General features: G+C 30.4%; 2 protein-coding genes across 2 annotated transcripts; one reads left to right on the top strand and one right to left on the bottom strand.

Moving 5' to 3' along the window:
• Positions 1–744: 744 nt before the first annotated feature.
• Positions 745–10,369, bottom strand: LOC131841521 (uncharacterized). Its single transcript, XM_059189836.1, has 10 exons — positions 10,247–10,369; positions 8,278–8,453; positions 7,815–7,993; positions 7,258–7,449; positions 6,686–6,822; positions 6,025–6,279; positions 5,794–5,925; positions 5,309–5,410; positions 4,187–4,359; positions 745–2,505 (listed from the first exon to the last, which is right to left on the bottom strand). The coding sequence occupies exons 2-10, from the start codon at positions 8,448–8,450 to the stop codon at positions 1,665–1,667; spliced, it is 2,184 nt and encodes a 727-aa protein (XP_059045819.1). The 5' UTR covers positions 8,451–8,453; positions 10,247–10,369; the 3' UTR covers positions 745–1,664.
• Positions 10,370–10,510: 141 nt separating this feature from the next.
• LOC131841524 (uncharacterized) lies at positions 10,511–11,794 on the top strand (the record flags this gene model as incomplete). The annotated part of the gene is made up of 1 exon (XM_059189838.1): positions 10,511–11,794. A coding segment is annotated over exon 1 (1,233 nt), but the record flags the coding sequence as incomplete, so codon positions are not given.
• Between the last annotated feature and the right edge of the window lie 2 nt (positions 11,795–11,796).

Genomic DNA, 11,796 nt, shown 5'->3' on the forward strand with positions numbered 1-11,796 from the left:
ATATTCTTAGGAATGTAAGTTATTATAGAATATTTCTGATATATGAAGATCTACTTCATATAAGTACATTACGACGCCAGTAACGCTTTTCATGTGTTGCTAATTCTATTAAAAATAAAAATCGAAATAATCTTACAATATTTCTAACTGCACATGTAACAAAATGAGATTATCAATTGGCAACAAGAAGTACCTAAGTTCTTCCCGTAATAAATATTATAAATTATAATAAATATTACTGCTTCATACACATGGTTTTGGTTGGTATTTTTATATCTATATCATTTCCATAATATGAGAATTGTAAATAAAAAAATATATAATAAATAAGTTTTTATATAGATATTCTAATGCATTGCATAGTCAAACAATGCAACAACTATAATATTTGCATACTTATATCTTAAATTAAAAGAATATGATAAAAATAAGGACTACCAAAAAATAATAATCATTTTGAGAGATTATATTAGCAGATTCAACTGACGCGTACATAATTATAGACAATGACACTATGAAGCTCATAAAAGCGATCTGCTTCAAGCTAAATTACAAATACTAAACTAGATATGATAGTCTCTATGACGTAATATAATTTATACATATATACGCATTTGAAAATACTTTTATATATTTTTACAAAACAGGGGTATATATTAATATATAAATTCTAAATCAACAATAATAATACATTATCAATTAACAAGAAACTCTTTTAACAGTTCTTTTTCACTGATTGTAGGTTTATAGTTTACTTATAACATGCCATTTAAAAAATATATATCACATAAGAGGATTAAAAGACGAAGTATAACAGTCTGAATTCCATCTGGAACATAAATTAAACATAACAACATTCTCTAAGGAGCACATCGTGTATAACAAAAATTATGAAGCTTGTTTACTTCTAATATTTTTTTTATTGTACAAAATATTCACACAATGTTATGTACAAAAATGACTAGTAGAATATGTTTAAGAATTTATCTTCGTGAACTCAATGAAAGATCAATTTAAAAGGTACTATATTTTTTTCTTATTGTTATACTCTTCTATAAGGCACGGCTTGTGTCTTCATTAATATTTATAAAAAATAAAAATATTTAAAGGTATATAAATTTCAGTAAAATTGATATGTATTATTTTTCTTATGTTTATACATATGTATCTTCGTTTTGTGGTAATATCTCAATATCATTCTGTAATATTAAATTATCTACGATTAATTACGATGTGACTACATCTTGTAAAGAATATTTTTAACCAAGTTGTCTATGAATAGTGAAAAATTTCTGAATCACAATAAATTGTGTGTATTACATAAAATTTTATTTTAAGATAATTTTTTCACAAAAGCAACTTAATAAGCTAACATATTATACTTCAAATATGCTTTGTGTTGTTCAATTCATTGTAGACATATGTGTATATCTATAGATATATGTGTATATCTTCTAATTGATTACATAAGGCCATAGTCTAAATTACGTGCCTTCTAATCAACTACTCTCTAATCAATAAGATTAAGGTTTAAATTGTTGTTTAATATTAACAGAAAACAATAATTACTTACATAAATTTTTAAAATATCAAAGCTCATACTGCACCTTAGATCTTTAATGTCCGTTAATTTGTGTTTGCAAGGTAATGATTGAATCAATACATCAAGCGAACCTTACACCTTCACAAATGGAACAAATTATTTGATTCTTACTGGGGTAAATCTGACTTATTTTATCAATTTCTTCATCAATCCACTCCATAAGACGGTTCTTCAGGAACAGAATAGTGTCTTGGCGTACAACTCCCTCCTGGAAAAACTGTTTTAATACAATACAGATTCCATTATCAGTTTCTTGACAAACATCTCCTAGAGGCCTCTCATGCTTCATATAGTTGAAGACAAATTTTACTACTTGAACGATTAGGTCTTCCTCTGGGCTAAGCAATCGTAATTTTGCTATTTCTTCTGGTAGTAGTTTAGACAGCATATTGAATGTGACAGTCATCAAATTCGCGTAAACATCTTGGCTAAGATTTTCTAGAAGCAACGCAATATTTTCTGCACCAGACGCGCTAACCCGTACTAATAATGTGCCGATACGTAATACTTCGCCAGGATGTATGCCCACCATTATGTTACTCTCTTCTTCGCCATTAATGCGTGGTCCAATAGCAGTTGTGGAAGTTACGATCCGTGTGGGTACATTACCAGAATCGACAGTTGCTGGACCTAATGTGGTAAATAATTGGGTTCTCTCTTCTTTAGCAATGTTAGCCAATTGCGAAGGATGGAATTTGTGTTGAGAATTTATATTGACGTTGCCATCAGCTGTCATTGAAATTCTTAGTTTGTGTTCATTCACATCTTTATTTATTCTCAATACATCTGCGAAATATTGATCTTTGTCTACAATGTTCTTTATTCCTCTAATGACTTCAGTGTTTCCTTGAACATTGCCTTGAGTTCTTCTAGATTCAGCACTCAGCTTGTCGAATATTCTCCTGTAATATGATACACAGTGGTGGTCATATAATTAGAAACACTTCTTAGGAATTAAGAAAGTATAGCTTAAACGTACAAATTATCATAATAAAATATACACATTCAATAATTAATAATCATGCAATAATATAGCCACTTAAATTAAAAACTCATTAAATGGATAAAATATAAAACATATTTTACTTTCAATTATAAAATAAGTCTTAAACATGTAGGAGTTTTTTTACTGTTACTTGCCACTTGGACACCTAATTAGAAACATTTTAAAAAAACATCCATAACTCGTTCTTTTTTTGAAATTGATAAATAATATTTCTTTCTTAACTTTTTCTATTATTTTGGTGGCAATTCAAAATTTTATCTGAATTGTATTTTGTTCAAAATGGGCAAAAATAAAAATTGTGACGCGTCAACTAGGCAAATAATTGTAAATTCACATGTAGATCATAAATGGGCGTACAGAAGAATAGCTAAGCATTTACATTGTTATATTAATAAAGTTTTTAATGCAATTGATCTATAGAAAACACATAGAAATGATGAAACAGTTGAAAATGGTCTTAGAAAGGTTAGGTTAAGAAAATCTCTCCGAGAGAGGATAAGCTAATCGTTCGTGTTGCTAAAAAAGACCCATTTAAAGGCTCCAACCAGATTAAAAATGAAGTTTTTTGTCTGATGACCCGAGAAACATCTCGTCAAGACTGATACGCCAAAGATTAGTGGAAGCTAAATTGTTTGGATGAACCTCTCGAAAGGTACCGCTTCTTACCAAGCAACACCGAGAGAAGCAATTATTATTTGCTGAAGAATATAGTAATTGGACAGTACGAGAAAGGAAAAAAGTGTTATTTTCAGATGAAACAAAAATAAATATGGTAAATTCCGATGAAACCGCTATGTTAGACGTTCTTTAAATAATGCTTTTAATAATATATACACAAGGAGTATGGTCAAGCACGGTGGCGCTAACATTATAGTTTGGGGATGTTTTTCCGGATTTGGAGTTGATACCATTTGGAAGATTGAAGTTGCAATGAATCAATGTCAGTACAAATATATGTTAGACCACAGAATGATTCTCAACTCGGACTATCGTTGCCTGTAAACTAGATCTTTCAGGATGACAATGACCCTAAAACACTGTCAATAGCGCCAAATATTTTCTTAGCAAACCGCATACATCCGTTTTAGACTGGCCAAAAATAGAAAATCTCTGGTATATTGTTAAAAATACAGTCTTAAATAAACGTAACACCAGTCAAAACGAACTATATGAAGCATTTGTTGAAGCATGGAATTCTTTCCCTCTATAGAAAAATGTATGAAATAGATTGAATCTATGCCATGTCGTTGCAGTGCTGTTATTAAAAATAAGGATATGCCACTAAATATTAATTATAGCTATTGGTAGGCTGTGGGTAGTAGCTATCTCGTAAATAATAATACAAATTACTAATACTTAAAAAATATAGTTTTTTATACTTTTTTGTTGTTGTTTCTAATTAGTTGACCATTATTGCTCATACCTTAGAACTGATTTAAATCGTTGCCGGTATTGTAATATTGAAACTACACCCAAGTTAAGGGAATTTATATAGTTTTTATAATAAATCATAAATTGTTGAATATATTGTCCTATTTATTGTTTAATTTCAAAATAAAACGTATTGATTACCATACCTGTGTCTGTTACTCCGTAGATTGGCACGATAATTATTTATAGTAGTGGCCTGAGCCTCCTCGATAATGCTCTGAGCAGTGCGATTGGACATAACAGCGTTACAGAAGAACAAGGTGGCTGCCGTGAATTGGAACAATTCTAATTTTGTTGGTTTCTCGCCGTGTATTTGATACTAAAAATAGTATAAATAATATTCATTATATAATTATAAATCCATTACCTAGTAATAAACTGACGAACTTTTCATAGATAGATAGTATATATATATCTTTGTCATTCATATAATGTAATAAAAATGTAATAAGGCGAAAGGCTGAAGGAATTTGGATGAAATTAAGTAGATCAACATTCAGAATATATGAAGAGAATTTTAAATGTTAAAAAAGATATCCAAAAGAGAATTATTAATTTAATCGTCGTCTACTATTATATTAATTAACTAGCTGTTACTCCAGACTTAAACCGAGTGGAATTCTTCTAAATAAATATTCTAAAATAAAAGTAGCTTAAGTTACTCCCTATTCTATATTCTGTCTGCGAGTGCATGTCCCGCCAAAATCGGTCTAGCCGTTTCGAAATTAGCAATAACAAACAGACAAAAATCATTAAATTATTTTTTTGATAAAGTACCGTATATGCATCTAAAACTCAGAAAAATGAGTAATGCAATATTTAAAATAATTAATGTACGAATTATTTCATTTCTGCTCAAGTTTTAATTTTTAATTTTACTCAATTATTTCGGAAATCTTAACCACACGAATATTTAAGTTTTGTACTTGTCCAAAACTAGTTACAAAACCAGAAGATGAAATCTTGAACAAATAAGTGATTGTAATTTTGATTGGAAGGGAGTAGCATCGGGAATTAATGAAATCCTCGCTAGCAAACTACTATTTCAAACATTCTCACATTTCACGCGGTTTCCCCTGAAAACCATCATAGTAATTTCTTGTTCAATTCGCCCGATGGGTTAATTGAACAAGAAATTCAACATTACATATATATAACACTCACATTCTATCTATCCTATTCCTATTTTATCCTTCATTGGCGGCTCGCAAGCGTACCGTTAACGCCAGTTGCATTATTCTATTAATCCATAAAAATGTACACAATACCTTTGAAATTATATGCACAAGACTGTTGACGACTCCAGCACCGCCAGTAACCAAGTTTGCATGTCGAAGAACTTCCACAGACACCGCAAGAGCTTGTCCCGTCTAAAATTAAAGATGTGCACAAAAAATTTAACTTATACAATACAAATTAAGCCAATACTATAACCTGCAAAGTTTATTCAGTGATAGATAAAATATAAAATAGAATCCGAGTGTGCAATAAAATACCTAAAAGACTAAACCTTATTGATGACACTATACAGTTTAAATTAACTTTGAAAATATTTATTAGAAGATAACTATCATTATAATATAAATGAATTTCTAGATGACGAAGATTAATTATTTATGAAATCGTTGAATAATATGTTCTTTTTTCCTTCAATCATAGTTGCAGAAGGCAGTGAAACATGTTATTCAGTCTTAGATCTTTGTTATTTGTACTGCACAAATAATTTCAATTTAAAAGTTTGTTATATATGTACCTTAGTGAGATTAGTCCCGGCTGCAGCGGAGCGAGACAGCATATTTGAAGCTGCACCGGCGGCAAGACCCACGCTTGACGCTGCGATATTCAGCCAGCTACCGCGAGCTTCTGCGTCCGTCGGGCTGATTGTCTGCAAATTGATTGTATATAGGTTCAAAGATTATCCTGCGGAATAACGGTAAGGTATGAGTAGAATAAAATTAATAACATTCAGATATCAAACAATCACCTGTTCATGGACACTTCTATCTCTCAGATGCAGAGACGAGCGCATTAGGCCGTACACTCCGGTAGCAACTGACGCCACAGCAGCGCCTGCTAGCACTGCGGGACCCACCGGGGTAAACGCTGCTACGCCCAGAACACCGAGAGCGCCTATTGACGCGACAGTACTGGCAGTGTCCGCTGAACTAAGCACTCGTGCCTTTATACCAAGTGTAGGCGATGGTACGACCGTCAATCTCACAGCGAATGCTTTTTCTTCCTGTAGTAGTAGTTGGACAATTTTAAAACTACTGATCACTACCAGATTAAATTTGATAAAAGTTTAATGAATTTATCATGACTTGACAAAATTAATTTTATAAAACATCAGTTTCTGTTTCGGGCGAACATTTATTTCATTAAATTTAGTTTTGAAGTACTTTTCTTGTTGGAACAATAATTAAATTACAATTAAATAAGGAAAATCAGAACCATTTAACTTTCTACTAAAACAGCATGCTTTTATTATACATTTGTATGCTGGCCAAACTCACTTAAACAGATATGAATAAAATTTACACACAGATACACAATTCTGGATATATACAATAGTATTTATAATATTGTATTAAATTGGTTGGCTGGTAGTTGGTTTATAATTACTAAATAAAGTAAATATTACTTACCTCTATAATGGTCCCATTATATTCACCATTTTCAGGCACAATAAGTACACATTTAGGTTGTGTATTGTTCATTATATAAGATTCCCAATCATAATATACTCTTCCATTATCATCTATATAAACTTTGCAACACTTAGCTGTAATATTGTAAAATAATATTATTGTATTTATTAAAACTACTTCAAACAACACTAATTACTGCACTTAAAGGTTTACTAGTTAGCCACAATTGAAAAATTAATTCCTACATTAATTACTTACGTAATTCTATACGAATCTATGGGCACTAACAAGTTTCTAAAATATTTAGAATGAAAGTAAAGTCATTCTCTCTAAATTCTTTCATAAAATTATTTATACATATATTTTGGCTAGATCCAATTACTTGTAGTCATAAGGTCTTAAAAAGATAAAGTATACTGTCCTGTTTCTTATCATGCAGTTGCAGAAACCTATTTACTAATATTTTGTTATATTTGCCCATGTGATATACCTTTCTAATAGGTGAGGAACTACGGGACTCCTTTATTTCAAAACAAATAAACAGACTCCTTTACATTATCAATACTTACCACCAACAGTGGTAGGAATACATTTCCTTACTCTAAACACAGGTGTACACCACATATCGATATCAGTCCGCTGATGCAGATCAAGCCAATAATTGGACGGCTCAAATTCATAGAACTTTATAGGTTTCGGTTTCGCACATACTACCAGTAATACTGACAGTAGAATGTCTTCATTATTTTGTGAATATTTACCTGAAATTAAATATAGTATATCACATATATGTAGATAGATAAGAACTTGCATACTATTTTTTGTAATATCCTGTATATTACAAAAAATAGTATGCAAGTTCTTATCTATCTACATATAACAGTATGATATATCAATCTAATAATATATGAGTATTACTTGACTACTTTGCCTCTTACCTCATAATAAATAAAAATACTTGAGTGAAAAAGACAAAATAATTTAATAGGTTTATTAATTTTTTGACAAATTACTTTATGAATTAGCAGTGTTGACTATTGACTAGTAAAATAAAACATCACAAAAAGGTCACAGAATAAATTAAGGTAATTGGTAACACTATTATTAACATAATAAGTATACTTACTCTGTTCAGACACTTTCTGAAATATTTTCATAACTTGCTCTTTTTGTCTTGATGTGTATCCCTCCAGATGTGCAAATTGATTACTGGGTAGTGCCGCCAATTCTCCCTCGCTGCTTGGTCCTCCAAATAAAGCAAAAGCAATATTTTGTAACAAGTAGTTTCTGTTACTTTTCTCATAACTGTAAAAGTAAAAACATACATATATACAACACATTACATTTACTATATTAAGTAGTATTAAGCAATTACATATCCCTTAATTCTATTTACTTATTACTGTAGACTCTTACTTATAAAGAGATGGAAGAGGGAAAATTTTATTCTTATTCCATCAGGTGGTTTTACACAAATCCTTAACACAGAATGTCAGACAGTTTTTGCAGCATCACTAGATAAGAATTTATTGTATACAAAGATATATACATACATTGATCATATAAAAGAAAATATGGAAAACACTCACTGGACCCAATCACAATCAGGCAGATTTTCATAGTACTCTTGTTGAATTTGTACTGGAGACATGCGGGGTATAGCATCTACAATTTCCTCACACATATTGACATCTGGGGCAAAGGCCATTTGTGGAGTTAAAAGTAAGCCACTCTGTTGTATCTCTGAATTACTTTGATTCATTATCTGAAAATTATTATAAAAATTCATTATTAATTTTACAATATTCTTCCTATGAGTATACATTACTTTATTTTATATATGTCTATTTAAAATGTTGAACAGTTTTGCATTTACACATTTGAAATTGAAATCTTTGTAATCTTATAATAAATTATCAGCATTAAATTGTAAGAAATATTTTTTTAATGTAACATTAAAAAACATATCTTACAAAAACATCTTCAGTACTACTGAAGATGTAAATAGGTTTTTATTATTATTATAGGTTACTAAGGCATTTTATTGATCCCTTATAGTGTCTGCCAGATCATTATTTGATGAAAGCTGATTTTAAAGGCCAATTTATACAAATCAGAATGTTTATTAAAGATATTTTTGTATAGATAAATTAATGGAATTTGGAACATAAAGTACCATCATTCTAATAATTTAAGCCCACATCTAATACTATGCACTGTGCAAGAATGCAAACAATTTGGTAGCATAATAACTAAGTTTACAATCAGTAACTTGGGACAGTTATTGCACAGAACTTGACTTTCATGCTATCTCTGTTCACCAGTACGCCAAACTGTGGATGAGTCAAGATTCATAATCAAATTATAAACAAGGATCTATTTATATATGATGACTTAATAAAACTGTCACTTCAGATACATGTAGGTATAATCAATTAGACTATTACTGATAACAAGGTATTCACTGCTAATAATGTAGTGTGTTATTTCTAAAGCATTGTTATTACATTTATGCTTATAGACAATGGTTTTTATCTTAATTCAAAGTTTTATTTTTTCTTATAGACCTATCATGTTATAATTAAACATTATAAATTAATATGTAAGTAACCAAATTTCACCTTATTATCACATGTGATAATTCTGGGGTTGAGGGTTTTTAATAGATGATTATAGGATGGTGCACATGCCTGCACTAATGAAGTCAAGATGGTCAGCTGGTTGCAGCAACTTCAGCAGTAATTGATCACAATGGTTTCCAAAGTGGACATGTGGAGATCAATCTAATACATTTAGTAACATGCACATTTGTCCAAATGAGAAGCTAAATGCAGAAAATAGAATCCGACAAATCATATATTTCTAGAAACATAGCCACTAGTCTTATTACAAACTATCCTCTCCCCCAAGATGGTTGCTAGCTGTAAGAATTATTGGCCATTGCAAGAAAGATGTTACAGATATTAATCCCTGGAAAATTGGGCATGATGATAAAATAAGGTCACTCAGTAGACCTTATTTTATTATTATATTTCAGCTCTCCTTAGTAACTTGCCTAAATATTATCATCAGTACTGACAGGATTTCTAATAAGTAATGTACATAAGACATACTAAATACTAAAAAAGGAGAGTTACGAAAGACTAAGAAACATGATCTAAAGAAGCCTTATCCAGACTATATTATCAAAGGAATTTGTCGTGAATAATATATTTAATTAGACAGGTATTTGATAAGAAACATGGCCAAATGTAAGACGGCAAATGTGATTAAATTAAAGTGAAGCATTGTATTTAGAACAAATTCCAAAGTAAATATTAGTTGCCATTAATTGATATTTACTTATAAGCAGTTCTAGATGCAAAATTGCTATCATTTTTTGGTACAACAACATGTTAGCAGACATCAATTTCGGATAATTATTAAATATTTTAGACAGCAGTAAGAATAATTAAACTTACTTTCAAGATATGATGTAATATTTTATTTAATAAGTTTCATAACAAACATTGTACTATTGTTTGTTGACTTAAATAAATAAATAAAATATAGACTTACTTTTAAATAATAGTGTATATAGTAGATCGGATATTCCTTTGTAAATATATATTGTTTTAAAAAAATATGCTCAATAATATTTGTTTCAGTAATTATTTTGTCTATATAATTCACAGTCACAAATAAAACCTAAGACGTAATTGTCGTGAAGCCATTAAATATAAGAAGAAGATTTTAGTTACATTTTATCTGTCAAATAGTCGTGTACAATTTTTAGTTTATTAAAGTCTAATAATGGGTAAATCTAGTTTTAATTAATAATTCAATACTATATTCATATCAATTTAATAAACTAAAAATTACTTATAATCTATAATGGATAAGTATCTAAGACCCGAAAGATTCGATGCAGATCCGTCAGCAAATATTGATCAATCTCCGCTATGGATACATTGGAAACAAACTTTTGAGAATTTTATTAGTGCTATAAATACTAAGGATAATCCTATTACTCCAGAGCAGCAATACCAAGTACTCGTCAATTACTTATCGCCGATTCTTTATGCACATATCAAAGAATGTAACAACTACACTACAGCGATTCTTAAATTAAATCAATTATTTACAAAACCTGTAAACGAAATCTATTCAAGACATCGTCTTATGAAGCGATATCAGCAATCCGGTGAGTCAGTTCATCAATATATACAAGCTCTTAAACTATTGTCGAAAGAATGTAACTTCCATAAAGTTACAGCAGAACAGAATGAAAGTGAATACATAAGAGACGCTTTCATAGGCGGACTGGTGTCACCTGTAATACGTCAAAGACTGTTAGAAAATAGTACTTTAACCCTAGATGCGGCCTTCCAGCAAGCTCAATCACTGGAGTTAGCAGAAATTCATAATCAGAATTATCTACGTGACACTAATCCTGTAATAAATAATACAAATAACTGTTCTAATATTCCAGTTTTAAAGGATTCTATGTCTGCTGACAATAAGAATACTGATGTCACCGTTGCTGCAACACCAAATTATAGAAATACGTTTGAGTCTTGTTACTTTTGTGGAGAAAAAAGACATCCACGAAGATTCTGTCCAGCAGCCAGTTCAACGTGTCTTTCATGTGGTAAGAGGGGTCATTTTGCTAAAGTCTGTCGAAATAAATCTCAACGCAACGCAGCTACCTCCAACGAAAATCAGTCAATCGAAACACTCTCCTGCATACTATCTGCTGCAGATTTAAGTAAAGCGACTGTTCCTATTATTATCAATAACAAAATTATGGCTAGAGCACTAATAGATACAGGCAGTACAGCTAGTTTTATTGACAAACGACTGGTTAACCACTATGATTTAATTGAAACACCATATCACCAAAAGATAACAATGGCCAAGTCAAACCTTATATCACATGTAAAAAGCAGATGTGCATTAACTATAGAAATACAAAAACAAAAGGTGGAAGTCAATCTTATGGTGATGGAAGGATTATGTTCTGATGTTATTCTCGGTCATGATATGTTAAGTGAACATAAATCATTAGAAATGCAATTTGGTGGTTTTAAACCCTCGCTTCAACTATGTACTCTTATAGAAGCCAAAAT

This window comes from Achroia grisella, unplaced genomic scaffold (genome assembly GCF_030625045.1).
Source record: "Achroia grisella isolate CSIRO2021 unplaced genomic scaffold, CSIRO_AGI_Agris_v1 utg18268, whole genome shotgun sequence".
NCBI classification, from domain to species: domain Eukaryota; kingdom Metazoa; phylum Arthropoda; class Insecta; order Lepidoptera; family Pyralidae; genus Achroia; species Achroia grisella.

Coding starts and splice junctions, on each gene's coding strand:
- LOC131841521 (XM_059189836.1), bottom strand. CDS start 8,450: ATGAATCAAAGTAATTCAGAGATACAACAGAGTGGCTTACTTTTAACT. Junction 7,994..8,277: donor CCTGATTGTGATTGGGTCCA/GTGAGTGTTTTC, acceptor TTACTTTTACAG/TTATGAGAAAAGTAACAGAA. Junction 7,450..7,814: donor TCAGAAAGTGTCTGAACAGA/GTAAGTATACTT, acceptor ATTTAATTTCAG/GTAAATATTCACAAAATAAT.